Source organism: Mauremys mutica, chromosome 2 (assembly GCF_020497125.1).
Source record: "Mauremys mutica isolate MM-2020 ecotype Southern chromosome 2, ASM2049712v1, whole genome shotgun sequence".
Taxonomy (NCBI): domain Eukaryota; kingdom Metazoa; phylum Chordata; order Testudines; family Geoemydidae; genus Mauremys; species Mauremys mutica.
Genome location: NC_059073.1, coordinates 146719827 through 146735399, shown reverse-complemented (window position 1 = coordinate 146735399; position 15573 = coordinate 146719827). Strand labels below are relative to the sequence as shown.

Here is a 15573-nt window from a genome sequence, read left to right as displayed (position 1 = left end):
CCGCGGGAGTAAGAGCTGCACTTTCGGATGCTCTCCTGACCCTGCTGCTGCGGCTGGTAGGTACAATCCTATCTCAGTCACTGACGTGGCTAAGTGTGAAATGTGGGAAATCCCTCTATATCCGTGTCTAATTGCTCCCCTGAGCAGGGCCAGCCCCGTGCTGGGCAGGACACTGGGCTCAGTTCTAAGCCACCCCAGCAAGAGCGAGCGGGTGTATGCTCCTGCTTTGCCCTTCTGTACAGTGAAGATAAACCCCTGCCGCTGGCCCAGCAGGTGCGCAGCCAGGCTTGGGGCCTGCCGCAGTGAGGTCGAGCACTGACCCCTCCCACTAACTGGAAGCTCCAAGTGCTCCTGAAAACCAAGCCCTACGTGACTTGCCAACAGCGCTGGAGGGGATCAGTGGCAGAGGTGGGAACAGAACCCAGGAGTCCTGACTCCAGTCTACAGTTCCGATCCAGTATAAATAACCTAGAACAAACGGGCCTTGTTTTCATCATTACAAGTCAAAGGTAATACCCCAGCAGAGACCGACAGGCAGAGCTGTGCCTGAGGATGCTGGCGTAGGTTGTCTGGCTCTAGCAGCCTGGGTATGTGCCACTCAATCCCTCAGGGCGGACTATGGCTCGGGGGCCACATCCAGCCCTCCAGATGTCTTAATCCAGCTCTCGAGCTCCTGCCAGGGAGCAGGGTCTGGGGTTGCCCCATTCTGGCACTCCAGCTGGGGAGTGGGGTAGGGGGCTTGCCCCACTCCCTGCAGCTCCCAGAAGCAGTGACTTGTTCCCCTCCTCTGGCTCCTGTGTGTAGGGGCAGTTGGGGCTCTGCATGCTGTCCCTGCCCCAAGTGCACCCCTCGCAGCTCCCTTTGGCCGGAAACTGCAGGGGTGTGTGTGTGTGTGTGTGCGGACAAGGCAGTGCGCAGAGCTGCCTGGCTGTGCCTCTGCATAGGAGCCAGAGGGGGGACATGCCGCTGCTTCTGGGAGCCGGTTAAGGTAAGCACCACCCAGAGCCTGCAGCCCTGGGTCCCAACCCCCTGATCCCCCTCCTGCCCTTCGTCCCAGCCTGGAGCACCCTCCTGCATCTCAAACCCCTCATCCCCAGGGCCCACACCCCCAGCTGGAGCCCTCTCCCTTGTACCCCAATCCCCTGCCCCACCACAAAGTCCCCTCCTGCACCCTTCATGTCTAGGTCCACCCCAGAACCCACACCTCCAGCTGAAACCATCACCCCTTTCCACACCCCAACCCCAATTTCGTGAGCATTCATAGCCTACCATATAATTTCCATACCCAGATATGGCCATCAGCCCAAAAAGTTTGCCCAGCCCTGCTCTAGACCGATCAGTCACTGGTATTTCATGCTACCTCCCTCTGGGGAGTAGTGATCCCTGCTGGTGGCAGCATGGAAATACAGCTGTCTCCTTGGGCAGACGAAAGGGTCCTGGAAGCAGCTTTGCTCCTGCTGGGACTTGCCTCTCTCAGCCAGTGCAGCGCTGGCCCTAACATGATTTCTTGTTGAGGGCAAAAAGAGCCCAGAAGTCTGACCAGGCAATGCTGCAGGAGGCAAGGAGAGAAGCCGAGGGCTTTCCCAGGAGGCTGGGTGGGGAATACTTATTGGCCAGGAGCTGGTGCTCAGAGTTTCATCTCTGGATGCAGCTCCTGGGTGGCACCCCAGGTGCCTTGAGTCAGGTGCTGTAAAGAAAATCTGGCACTCAAGCCAAGGTGAAGGGCCTCTTTTCCATGCCTTTATTGGGGAATACTGGCCCTGAAGGCTTTTGGCCCAGAGAACGACCCCCCTGGGAGTAGGGCTGCTTTCTAGCTGAGGAGCTAGTCAGCCTCAAGCCTGTGGTGAGTGGCCCTTGAACCCCCCAGGGGAGGAGCAGCAGGAGTGCAGGCCAGGGAGGGAGCGGTAAGACTGGCTGCTGCTGTCTGGAGGCAGGGAAGATCCAGGTGCTGGTAGGGCAGCGGGTGGTGAATTTGGAAGGGGTGCTGCTGCCCAACTCCCCAGGTTGGGGGCCAGGGCCAACTCCCTCTGTGCTAGGGGACAGCAGGTGCTGTCTGTCTTCAGGGCCTGCAGCTGGTTGTCATCCCAGGAGCTGGGCTGGGGGTGCTGCTGCCGGCCTGTGGCCTATGGGCTCCCGCTGCTCCCCGCCAGAGGATTGAGGCTCCCGAAGGAATGGAGACTGCGGAAGGGATTTATCAGCTTCATGGCCAGGTAGCCCTGGGGAGAGAAAGGGGGAGTCAGGACCTGCAGCAGCAGCATCTCCTCTAGCCAGCCTGGGGTCTGCTGCTTCAGCTGGCTCCATGGGCCAGTGCCCTGCAGGGAGCAGGGCCAGATTAACCTTTCGTGGGCCCCCATGGGAGCAATGGAGCATGTGGGGGGCTTCAGTCCCCAGAGTGAGGGGCTGGCCAGGGGCAATGGGGTGGGGCGGGGTCCCTGGAGCGAGGGGCCAGCCAGGGGCAATGGAGAAGGGCGGGAGGGGGTTCCCCAGAGCGAGGGGCTGGCTGGGGGCAATGGGACAGGGCAGCCCCACTCTGCCCAGCCCAGTGCAAGGCACTAGTTACAAACAGGCAGTTGTCAGACGCCCAGTGGCCTGCCTGGCCCTGTGATGGCAGCGTATCCCTTCCCCTCACCCCCCCGCCCCAATTCCCAATGCCCCGTGCCCCCCCGATCCTGCCAAAAATGCCCAGCGCCCTGCACACCACCACCCCTGCCCAGCCCCCCTACTCCCTAGTGCCCCAGCACACACAGATCTTCCCCCCTCACAGCCCAGCGACCCCCCCCCCGCAGAGATCCACTCCCTGCTTCCCAGCCACACTCACCAGCCCGCTGGGAGGTGACTGTATCTGCCAGGCTGAGCCACCAGGGCTGGTCCCAGGGCAGGGAATCGCTCCAGCCCCTCGGGAGCAGTGGGATCTGCCAGGCCAGGGCCTGTCCCAGCCGGGCTCCCTCAGGACCCACCTGCCTGGAGGGGCCCAGGTAAGACCTGCCAGGCTTCTGCACCAGTCCCAGGCAGCTCAGCTCAGCTCAGCTCCGGGGAGACAGGTGGGGCCCCACAGGTGGTGGGAAGCAGAGAGGCCCAGAGCCGGAGGTGCCCTGGGGTCCGGCCAGGGGGCAAAGAGGAGCTGGTGGGTGGGGCTGGGGGCGGGAGGGGCCGGAGGCAGAGAGGAGCCCTTGGCTTGGCAAGGGGAGCTAGTGGGGTCTCGGGGCGCAGGGCAAGCAGAGCAGGCCAGGACTCATTCTAAGCAAGGCCCTGGCTCCACGGTGCCACTGGCACCATTGTGAACCTGGGCCTGGCCTTAAGGGGCTGGAGCCGGGGCACAGGCTCACCCCCTGCTTGACTCCACTCAGCTTTGTGCTGCCCCCCTCCCCTCGCTCTCCCCAGCGCTGGGCCCCAGGGAGCAGAGCCGTGGGGCTGGGCTGAGGCCCTTCCTGGGCAGGGTGGCGCTGCTGCCCCAGGCAGGCTCGGGTTCTCCCTCTGTGCCTGCAGCCCTACCCAGGGCTCATGGCGGGGGGCCCCCACCCCTGCTGTGGCTCCCAGGCCCCCCACGGGCACACGCACCGGGGAGGAGTAGATGAAGGCTGCGAACAGGAGCAGCAGCAGGAGCAGCACGAGCCCCAGGATGATCTTGCACTTGTGCGGCTGCCAGAGGATGTAGCGCAGGCTCTTGAGGGGGGCCGTGAACCACAGGAACGAGGCTTCTGGGCGCCTGCAAGGAGGAGCTGGTCCCAGGACAGCCGTTCCCAGCATGGCCTGGGGTATCCCAGCTGGGCCCCTGGGCTGCCCTGGGACCAGGCAATGGGGCGGACTCTTCCTGGGGCTTTCAGCTCCCCCTCCAGCAAGGCCTTGGGGACAGCCCAGTGCTATGTCCCAGCAGGGGGGAGGGGACTGCTCCGGGATACTCCTGCAGGCCCTGGGTCACAGCAAGGGGGGGGGGGGCCCTCCCCACCCAGTCTGCCTGCGGACCTGCCCCCATCCTACCCCTTGGTCATGTGGCCCCACCCACAGTCCTGCCTCTTTCTGTCCCTTCCCTGGGGCTGCCCCTCTTCAACCCAGGGTCCCTCCCCTCCCACCTCCCCCACTGCTGCCCCAAGACTGGAGAAGCTCTGTCCCCGTGCCAAGCCCTGGAGCCGCAGTGGGGACAGAGCTCCCCCAATCCCAGGGCTAGAGCAGGGGTCTGGGTGCGGGGGCTTCCCCTGCCACTCCCCCACGCTTCTGTGGGGGACCAGGGTTGGGTGTGGGGGCTTCCCCCACCTGGAGTCTTGTGATGGGTTCAGGAGCCACTGGGGGGGCTTCCCCTACCTGCCCGGAGGCCAGGGCTCCGGCCTTCCACTGCCCGGTGGCAGATTTTTTCTGGGGCCCTTGGGCACAGGCCTAGTGGCCCAGTGGCTAATCCACCCCTGCTCCTGTGGGAGGGCTGGGCATGGGGGTGCTGGGAAGCAGAGCTGTTCGCCGCCCTGGGGTTGGGTCACAACCTCTCCGCAGGCACAAGGCGGCCGGGAAGGGTTTGGCACTGGCTGCTCCGTGGGTACCCGCTCACACCGGCGCATGAGGTGGGAAGCTGTCGGTTTGCAGCAGGAAGTCGCTGGGAATGTTCTGTATTATTTATCCTCCTGGCACAATTTGGGGGTTTTCCCTTATAAAGTTCTAAATTTTTAAAATCACTCAGTTTGCCTCTGCCTCCCCGTTAGCACCGCTGAGCCGGCTCCCCCACTTACACAGGTGGCTGCAGAGTGGGGTTCATGTTTGGCTCTTCCCTTCCCTTCCCAGCAGGCCGCTCTTCCGCCTCCTTGGCCGTCAGCAGCTCCAGTGTCATCTCAATCTTCCCCTTGAGAAGCAAGGCGGGAATTGGGCCACGGCGGCAGAAGGCAGACCCCCCCCCCCCGCCCGAGGTGCTGGGGGCTCTCTGGTACCTGCCTAAAGCTGGAGGAGGATAGGGCCTCTAAACGCACACAAACCTCTGATTCTCCAAGCCCCCACCTCCCCGTTGGGTACCCCCGTGTCCTTGCTGCCAGCCCCCAGCTCTGCTCCTACCGACAGCCGCTGCCTGCCCTCCTCCTGCACCACGCACGGCCACCAGCCTCGGGCGAGCCTTTGCTTGAAGAGGGAGGTTCTCCTGGGGCAGCGGGGTGGGGCGGGGGAGTCGCTCTCATCCTGCAGCATTTTCAGGGTGCAGGCCCGGGGGCGCCTGGCTGGGCAGGGCATGCTGAGCAGTTTGATTTCCAGAACCCCTGCAAGCAGCAAAAGAAAACTGCAGGGCCCCGGGGCCAACCTGGGGACTAGGCTGCCAGCGGTGGCACATGCAGGAGGGCAATGGAGCTCTTCACGCAGCCCAGGGGTGCTCCAGGGAGGACCTTACAGCAGCTCTGCCTGCCCTAGAGGGATGGGGGTGATCCCAGGATGCTGCGCCTCACAGCAGGGGAGCCATTCAGAGCCCTTTGCCAACATGGCTGCTCTTGCTCCTTTGTGCAGGGACCGGGGCATGGTTTTGCACCCCAGAAGTGGCAGCATTTCATTGGCCCTGCGGCGTCTGGGCTGCTCTTGGGGACAGAAACATACAAGATCATTAGCGAGGTGGGGATGTGCCTACGGCAACCGGTGGGAAGGACCAACGTGCCTCTCTGCGGCCCCCTGGGCTGCAGGGTAAATGCCCGTCTGGGGGAAAAGCCTCACCGAGAAAATCGTCAGCCGAGAACTTGTCATTGTCCCACACCTGGAGGACGAGCTTGGGGGGGACCTTCAGCACCGTCTCATCCAGGCTCCAGAGAGATTGCTGTAAGCAGAGTGAGCGTGAGCTGAATGGGGCCCCTCAGGCCGGGGGCAGGGCAGCTGCTGAGAGGCTGGAGTCTATGGCCAGCACCTTCCAGCTGGGGCCCGAGTGACCCAGCTGGGTGGGGAAAGGGCAGCTAAGGGGATGCTGCGTGGGTGGAAGTGCCAGGCTGCTTCCTAAGTTGCCAGCCCAATGAATGGCTGTTTATAGGTCTGCAGACTTTGAAGGGCTAATGCCCCAGCAGAGGCTCAGGGTGCTGCTGTCAGGGCTCCGAGATGGGTTTGCAGATGGAAACTCCTACACGTTAGTGGATAGCTGCAGCCTGCCAGCCTAACGCAGGGGCAAGGCTGGGGCTCCCCAGGGACGCCCAGGGGAGGTCGTGATGTGAGGGCGCAGATCAGGCCACGTGATGCTGGCAGTCCAGAAGCAGAGGTGCCTGTCGGAGTAGGGCCAGCTGCTTCAATGCCCTCCCCCCACACCAGGTGGCAGCACTGACAATCCCCTTTTCCCTGGCATGGCCAGTGCTCTGCCCAGCAGCTCGGCCCCAAAGACGGTCTGGGTCCCAGCTCCAGCCAGGAGGGGAGAGGACAGACCAGGAGCAGGAGACAGGCTGGAGGACCTGGCCGCAGTGGGGCAGGGAATCCAGAAGCCTCTGCTGATGTCGTGCCCCGGGCAGGTAGCGGAGCATGCTGGGACTCCGGCCAGGGACACGACAGGAATCAGGTTCAAACTGCTGCGGGGGACTGGCCAGCCTGAAACACAGCCAGGGCCCTACCTGCTCCTCGGAACAGCTGTGTCAGCGTATGGGGCCCAGAGCAGGGCAGAGCAGGCAGTGCTGCCGTAGGGAAGCAGATGCCCAAGGCGAGCAGCACTCACCTTCTCGGGCAGGACGCAGACCTGCTCCATGGGTAGGAACTCGAAGGGGAAGATGAACCTCCAGTTGAAGTTGCCCTCTCCTCCCAGGGACCTGTAGTGGACATCGGTTCTCTGCCTCTCCTCCTCCAGGCCATCCAGCCACCTGCAACAAGGAGCCCGAGACTGGGATGTGAATGGAGATGTGGCTGTAGGGCATGCGGGTCCCACCGCACCCTGCCCCACCATGCGACACTGCACCCCGCCCTGCCTCACCGTGCGACACTGCACCCTGCCTCGCCCACCATGCAACACTGCACCCGCCCTGCCTCACTGTGTGACACTGCACCCTGCCCCACCGTGCGACACTGCACTCACCCTGCCTCACCATGCAACACTGAATCCTCCCTGCCCCACTGGCTCAGAGCCAGGAACTTCACTTTAGGCGCTCTTGGCACTCAACTGGATAGTACCCTGCTTGGGGACTGTTCGTTACTAAGGAGACGATTATGTCAGGGAGGTCACGGATTCCCCAAAGTTCAGAGACCTGTGTGACATTCTCCACTTCTGCTCTGGGGCAGCAGGGTGGAGCCATCAGCCGAAGGGGGCCCTGGAGCTCCAAGCCACCGTGGGGGACCCCAGAGCTCCTGGGCAAAGTGGGTGACAGGGGAACCGGAGCTCCAGGATGGGTGGGGCAGGGGGAAAGCAGAGCTCCTGGGTACTGGGGGGAGGGGGAATTGGAGCTCCCAGGCAGTGGGGAGATTGCCCTGGAGCTCCTGGGTGGCAGACACCTCAGACCTCTGAACCACTGCTGGGGGTCCCCTGGAGCTGTCAGCCACAATGGTGGCAGGTGCTGGACCCCCCTCCCTCCCACAGCAGGGCATAAGAACATAAGAATGGCCAGACTGGGTCAGACCAAAGGTCCATCCAGCCCAGTATCCTGTCTACTGACAGTGGCCAATGCCAGGTGCCCCAGAGGGAGTGAACCTAACAGGCAATGATCAAGTGATCTCTCTCCTGCCATCCATCTCCACCCTGCAGGCCACAGAATCTCACCCACCCACTCCTGTAACAAACCCCTAACCTATGTCTGAGTTACTGAAGTCCTCAAATTGCGGTTTAAAGACCTCAAGCTGCAGAGAATCCTCCAGCAAGTGACCCGTGCCCCATGCTGCAGAGGAAGGCGAAAAACCTCCAGGGCCTCTGCCAATCTGCCCTCGAGGAAAATTCCTCCCCGACCCCAATGTTGCCAAATATGGTGATCGGCTAAACTCTGAGCATGTGGGCAAGACTCACCAGCCAGCACCCAGGAAAGAATTCTCTGTAGTAACTCAGATCCCACCCCATCTAACATCCCATCACAGACCACTGGGCATACTTACCTGCTGATAATCAAAGATCAGTTGCCAAATTAATTGCCAAAATTAGGCTATCCCATCATACCATCCCCTCCATAAACTTAGTCTTAAAGCCAGCTATGTCTTTTGCCCCCACTGCTCCCCTTGGAAGGCTGTTCCAGAACTTCACTCCTCTAATGGTTAGAAACCTTCGTCTAATTTCAAGTCTAAACTTCCTAGTGTCCAGTTTATAACCATTTGTTCTTGTTCTGGTCCCAGCAACTTGTTACTGTTAAGTTTATCAATTAATTCAAAAACCTCCTCTAGTAACACCTTAATCTGTGACAACTCTTCAGATTTGTCACCTACAAAGGACAGCTCAGGTTTGGGAATCTCCCTAACATCCTCAGCCGTGAAGACTGCAGCAAATAATTCATTTAGTTTCTCCGCAATGACTTTATCATCTTTAAGTGCTCCTTTTGTATCTCGATCATCCAGGGGCCCGACAGCTTCCTGCTTCCGATGTACTTAAAAATATTTTGTTATTACCTTTTGAGTTTTTGGCTAGCCGTTCTTCAACCGCCTCTTTGGCTTTTCTTATTACATTTTTATACTTAATTTGGCAGTGTTTATGCTCCTTTCTATTTACCTCACTAGGATTTGACTTCCACTTTTAAAAATATGCCTTTTTATCTCTCACTGCTTCTTTTACATGGTTGTTAAGCCATGGTGGCTCTTTTTTAGTTCTTTTACTGTGTTTTTTAATTTGGGGTATACACTGAAGTTGGGCCTCTATTATGGTGTCGTTGAAAAGTATCCATGTAGCTTGTAGGGATTTCACTTTAGTCACTGTACCTTTTAATTTCTGTTTAACTAACCCCCCTCATTTTTGCATAGTTCCCCTTTCTGAAATTAAATGCCACAGTGTTGGGCTGTTGAGGTGTTCTTCCCACCGCAGGGATGTTAAATGTTATTATGTTATGGTCACTATTTCCAAGCAGTCCTGTCATAGTTACCTCTTGGATCAGCTCCTGCGCTCCACTCAGGACTAAATTGAGAGTTGCCTCTCCCTTGTGGATTCCTGTACCAGCTGCTCCAAGAAGCAGTCATTTAACGTATCGAGAAATTTTGTCTCTGCATTTCATCCTGAGGTGACATGTACCCAGTCAATATGGGGATAATTGAAATCCCCCACTATTATTGAGTTCTTAACTTTGATAGCCTCTCTAATCTCCCTTAGCATTTCATCGTCGCTATCATTGTCCTGGTCAGGTGGTCAATAATCGATCCCTACTGTTATATTCTTATTAGAGCTTGAAATTACTATCCATAGAGATTCTATGGAACATGTGGATTCATTTAATATTTTTACTTCATTTGATTCTACATTTTCTTTCACATATAGCGCCACTCCCCCCCCACCCACGCATAACCTGTTCTGTCCTTCTGATATATTTTGTACCCTGGAATGATTGTGTGCCATTGATTGTCCTCTACCACCAGGTTTCTGTGATGCCTATTATATCAATATCCTGCTTTATCATGAGGCACTCTAGTTCACCCATCTTATTATTTAGACTTCTAGCATTTGTGTACAAGCACTTTAAAAACTTGTCACTGTTTATTTGTCTGCCCTTTTCTGACGTGTCGGATTCTTTTTTATGTGAATGTTTCTCATCTGATCTGGCCCATTCTTTATCCTCTTCCATCCTCTCCTCCTGATTAAAACCTAGAGAATCTCTATCAATAGACTCTCCTCTAAGGGAAGTCTCTGTCCGATCCACATGCTCCTCTGCAGCAATCGGCTTTCCCCCATCTCTTAATTTAAAAACTGCTCTGCAACCTTTTTAATGTTAAGTGCCTGCAGTCTGGTCCCCCTTTGGTTTAGCTGGAGCCCATCTCTCCTGTATAGGCTCCCCCTATCCCAAAAGTTTCCCCAGTTCCTAATAAATCTAAACCCCTCCTCTCTACACCATAGTCTCATCCACACATTGAGACTCTGAAGCTCTGCCTGCCTACCTGGCCCTGTGCGTGGAATTGGAAGCATTTCTGAGAATGCCACCACAGAGGTCCTGGATTTCAGTCTCTTCCCTAGCAGCCTAAATTTGGCCTCCAGGACGTCTCTCCTACCCTTCCCTATGTCATTGGTACCTACATGTACCACAACCACCGGCTCCTCCCCAGCACTACACATAAGTCTATCCAGATGTCTCGAGAGAGCCACAACCTTCACACCAAGCAGGCAAGTCACCATATGGTTCTCCCGGTCATCACAAACCCAGCTATCTGTTTCTAATGATCGAATCTCCCATTATTAACACCTGCCATTTCCTAGTGACTGGAGTTCCCTCCCCCGGAGAGGTAACCTCAATGCAAGAGGATACCCCAGCACCATCTGGAAGGAGGGTCCCAACTATGGGAAGGTTTCCCTCTGCTCCCATTGATTGCTATTCTTCCCTGAGCCTTTCATCCTCCTCAACAGCACAGGGGCTGTCTGACTGGAGGTGGGACAATTCTACAGTGTCCTGGAAAGCCTCATCAACATACCTCTCTGCCTCCCTTAGCTCATCCAGTTCTGCCACCCTGGCCTCCAAAGCCCGTAGGTGGTCTCTGAGGGCCAGGAGCTCCTTGCACCGAATGCACACATACGTCACCCGCCCACAGGGCAGGAAATCATACATGCTGCATTCAGTGCAATAAACAGGATAGCCCCCACTCTGCTGCTGGGCTTCTGCCTGCATTGTCTCCCACAGCTGCCTAGCTTAATGACGGTTTTTTTTTAAATCAAGAAGTTTTGATTATAGTTTAGTTTAAAGGTTTTAAAGAATTGCAAGTGTACCTCGCCCCCTTCCCAACTCCCTCTTGCAATTCCCTGTTAGCAGCCCCTGGTTGCTCGCTCATGGCTTTATAAAGCCCTGGCCTTCCTGATAGCCCCGCCCCCTGACTAAGGCTCAGCCAATGAACAGAGGCTTGTTTAGACACTCACAGCTTCCAACTGCCAGTCACAGCATTGGGATCCATCTGCCAGCTGGGGTCTCTCCCCCCCCCCGTGGGCTTCAGTCACTCCCCCCCATCACCCTCCCCATATTTAGTAACAGTCACAGATGGGTCACAGCTTCCGTGAAGTTTGTTTATTGCCCGTGACCCGTCCCTGACTGTTACTATAAATAGCTGTGACAAAATCAGAAGTTGATTTATGACAAAGCTCATTCTCTGAGCTCCAGAACAAAGCATCCCAGCAAAACAAAACGGGGTCTGGCTCTCAGGGTGCCTCTGACGCCGGCCCTTTCCGCTCGGTGGCCAGTGCCCTCCGGGGGCTCACTCGGTCTCCTTATGGCAGGAGCCCCAGCCCTGCCCCCAAAGCTTGTCACCCACCAGCTGGCGCTGGCCGCACTCACTCCTCAGGCTCGCAGGGCTTGGCAGGTGGCTCTGGCTGGAGTCTGCACCTGGCTAACGCAGACCCTGCCAGAGCCTCCCTGCACGCCCAGTGGTGCAAACATCTGCCCTGCCCGAGGAGGCAGCATTTATACTGGCCCTGCCTCCCAGCTCATCCCCAGTTGGCTGGGAGAGAGGGAAGCCTGGCCCCTCCCACTCTGCAAGGCTCCTGGGCCCAGGCCTTTAAAGAAACAGTACCAGGTTCCCTCCCTACTTACTCCCTGCTTCCCGTCTCCCCATATCGCCCGCCCAGGTCCTTGTGTCCATAATCAGACCTTTCGGCTCTGAAAGAGCCATGCCAGGGGTGGGGTGGACTGACCAGTAGGCAGTACTGCCTCTAAGGGGCTGACTACCCCATCACACATGCCCATACTCCATTCCCTTCCCAGCTAGCCCATGCATCATGGCAAGGGCCATGTGCAGGACCTGGGGGATGGGAGGCGCTGGGGGTTGGAACAAGGCAGAATCCTCCACCGCTCCTGGAGCAGGCCTCTCAGCTCGGGGCCTCCTGCCTTTCCCTCTTTCTAGCTCTGTGATAGACGGGCCAGCTCTGCTCAGGAGGGGCCCAGAGCGGCTGGAGCTCAGGAGAAAACCAGAGACATCCTGCGCCCACAGGCGCCAACTTCTGGCATTCCCAAGGGGTGCTTGACCCCACGCTCTGCACCAGGCCCCACTCCCATGCCACCCCTTCCCCCAAACCCTCACCTCCCTTGGGCAGGATGTGGCCAGTGGCTGGGCTGTCCCAGGAACTGCCAGCTGCCTACAATCAACACAGACCTTGGGGGCTTGCTCTGAAGTCGTTTCTTATGCTGGTGGTTGTTGACTCAGGGCCCTTGATAGCGTCTCTGCCACTGCCTGCCTGCCAGGGGCTGGTTGCAGAAGGACCCAGCAGCAGACTGGCTGGGCCCCAGAGTACTCAGCTAACGTCCCGATTCAACACCCACAGAACAAGAAAAGTCTCAGAGAAAGGAACCAAGATCCATATTGATACTGAGCAGCCAGCAGTTCCCACACCTGCCAGCATCAACCCACCAGAGACCCACTGAGCTATAGAGAGACTTACCTTCAATGCTACTGGGGGTCAGCACTGGGTACGCCGGCAGACTGGGCAGCCTAGGGCTGGGACAGCAGGTCGGGAGTGAGGGGCACCAGCAGAGAGATGGTGTGGGTGTGTGTGGGTGTGTGTGTGTAGCTCCAGGGCTGGGACAGCAAGGGGCTACAGGTCAGGATTGAGGGGCACCGGCAAAGTGGGGTGGGGAGCCCCAGGGTCCGCAGGCTGGAATTGAGGGGCCCAGGCACCAGCCAAGGTTTGTGTGACAAGAGTGTAGCACAGAGCTGCTGCTCTCAGCCTGTCCGTTTCTCAGCGTCCATGTCACTGGCACCAGCCCCATTTCATCCCCACCGGGTGCTGGCTGCTTCCCAGGCATGCCTGGCCGGGGGCCGGGGGGCGGTCCCCTGGAAGGCCCATGGCTTGGGATCCCTGGGGCCCGAGGCTGCAGCCCCTCACCCTTTCACGTAGATGTCGCTCATCCTCTGCCCCGTGATGCTGGTGTCCTGCAGATCCACATCCCGCGTGTTCCAGATGATGCAGCGAAGCTCGTACCTAGAGAGGGGGCAGCGCTGGCTGGTGAGGGGCTGCTCACAGCCCAGGGGGGCTGGTGTGCTCAGCCTGCCCTGCGGGCCTGGGCTCTTGAGGGCTTGCTGGGGCCGCAGGAACATGGAGAACACGGAGGCCACGGGAGCCCCCAGGCAATAGGAGACTCCAGTGACCTCTGGCTTTCAGAGAACTCCCCACCCGCCGCACTCAAGGGGAGAGTGTGCCCAGAGCAGGGTTCACACTTCAGGGAAGGCGCTGCAGATGGGGCGTGGCCAGAGCTGGGGCCTGGCCCCTGAGCTCGCCGTGGCCGGCCGGGGGAGGTGGCGCCTGGCCAGGCTCTGTGGGGCTGCACACTGCCCCAGAGTTGCCAGCCCTCTCCTGGGTGTGCCGGGTTTGTGCTGTGCCGGGGTTCGCCTGCTCTGGAAGCTGCCCAGGGCAGCGGGGAATTTGTCCCACTCACCGTTTGGGCTTCCGTGGGGTGATGTTGAAGGCAGGGCCTGGGGGGCCAAGGCTCTCTGGGAAAACGTCCACCCACATCTGCAGCTTCCCCTGCCGAGCAGACGGGAGCAGGTGACTTATCGACACAAGCCCAGGCCCAGGCTGCCTCCTCGCCCTGCGTCCGAGCCCCCTGCCAGGGTCACCCCTGAGCACGACTCGCCGGCTGTGTCGCCCCCCGCTGGGGCCTGGCTCCTGACTGAGCTCCCAGCCAGGCCAGGAGGAGCTGCCGTTCCTGGGGACCACCCCCCTGCCCAGCTCCTGGGAGAGGACGGAGCCTCCTCAAACAACCACGAACCTCCTGTCCTCCCCCCCGTGGCCCAACCAGCCCCTGCACAGCTCTCAGCCAGCTGGTTTCTGGGGCCACGCATCCCTCCTGCCAAAATAACCCCCACGCGCCCCCACTCCCACACACACACGCCCCCCACTCCCACACACACACACACACTCCCACACACGCACACACACCCCCACTCGCACATGCACACAAACCTGCACCCATGGACCCCCCACTCCCACACACGCACCCCCACACACACCCCCAACTCCCTCCCACACACACACCCACGTGCCCCCACTCCCACAAGGGCACACATACACACACCTTACACCCCCCCACTCCCACACGAGCACCCCCTCCACGTGCCCCCACTCCCATACGCACGCACACACACACGTGCCCCCACTCCCACATGCGCACACTCACACACCCCCACTCCTAGACACACACACCCCTCCCACATGCACACACACACACACACCCATGCACCCCCACTCCCACACACACAGACCCCCACGCGCCCCCACTCCCATACGCACACACCCCCCATGCGCCCCCACTCCTACACACACAGTCCCCGTGTCCCCACTCCCAGATGTGCACACATACACCCCCACGCACCCCCACTCCCACATGCGCACACTCACACATCCCCACATGCCCCCACTCCTAGACGCGCACACACACACACACACACACCCCACATGCACACACACACACCCACGCACCCCCACTCCCACATGCGCACACTCACACATCCCCACATGCCCCCACTCCTAGACGCGCACACACACCCCCACACACCCCCTCCCACATGCACACACACACTCACCCATGTGCTCCCACTCCCACACGCACACACCCCCACACGCCCCAACTCCCAGACACGCACAGACAAACCCAAGCACCCCCCACTACCACTCACACCCACAGACTCCCCATGCGCCCCAACTCCCACACGCACACACCCCCCACGTGCCCCCACTCCCACACACACACACCCCCATGCGCCCTCACTCCCCCCCAGACACCCCCTCCACAGACGCACACACACGTGCACACACTCCCACACACCCCATGTACCCCCATTCCCACACACACAGACACACCCCATATGCCCCCACTGCCACACGCCCAGACACCCCATCTACACCCCCACTCCCACATGCACACACACACACACCCATGTGCACACATGCACACCCCCCCACCTACACACATCCACCCACTCCCACACGCACCCCCCCATGTGCACACTCCCCCCATACACACAGAGGCGCACCCCCCCCCAGATACACACACAGGTACACACACCCCCACGCACACACACACGCACCCACCCCCACAGCCACCCACCCCCACACAGAGGCACCCCCCCCCACATGCACACACACACAGAGGTGCACACACACACCCACACACACGCACACCCACACAGAGAGGTGCACACCCACCCACACCCACCCACACACCCCCACTCACACACACACCCCACGTGTGCATACACACACACACATACACAGGCGCACGTGCACACACATGTGGTCCCATTGTACTGCTCTCTCACATGCACACAGATTTCGGGTGTGCGCACGTGGTGCGAACACACCCCGCAGAGTGGGACAGCCTAGACCCGCAGCCACGGAGCCAGGGCAGCTGGGATCACGCAGCTGTTCCACGGCGCAGTGGCACCAGGTCTCTGGGCTGCCCCCATCGGCTGTACCCTGGCTCCGGGCTCCATGCCAGTGGGTGGCTGGACACCGGCCAGGCCCTCATCCCATGTAACAGACCCGGTTCTCTGGGTTTGTCC

At 59.4% G+C, this 15573-nt stretch overlaps 1 protein-coding gene across 6 annotated transcripts in view; it reads right to left on the bottom strand.

Annotated features, from left to right (window-relative positions):
* Positions 1-1842: 1842 nt before the first annotated feature.
* The window catches only part of LOC123364456 (myoferlin-like), a 75763-nt gene continuing 62032 nt past the window's right edge, over positions 1843-15573 (bottom strand). For 5 of the 6 annotated variants that reach the window (XM_045006617.1, XM_045006619.1, XM_045006616.1 and 2 more), the window contains 8 exons: positions 13449-13537; positions 12899-12994; positions 6644-6785; positions 5671-5770; positions 5032-5228; positions 4716-4825; positions 3559-3706; positions 1843-2216 (listed from right to left, as the gene is read on the bottom strand). In XM_045006617.1, the coding sequence (XP_044862552.1) occupies positions 2124-2216; positions 3559-3706; positions 4716-4825; positions 5032-5228; positions 5671-5770; positions 6644-6785; positions 12899-12994; positions 13449-13537 (975 nt within the window). In that variant the 3' untranslated portion in view covers positions 1843-2123. Of the gene's footprint in view, positions 2217-3558; positions 3707-4715; positions 4826-5031; positions 5229-5670; positions 5771-6643; positions 6786-12898; positions 12995-13448; positions 13538-15573 lie in introns of those variants that run through there. The other variant, XR_006577113.1, reaches the window with a different exon arrangement.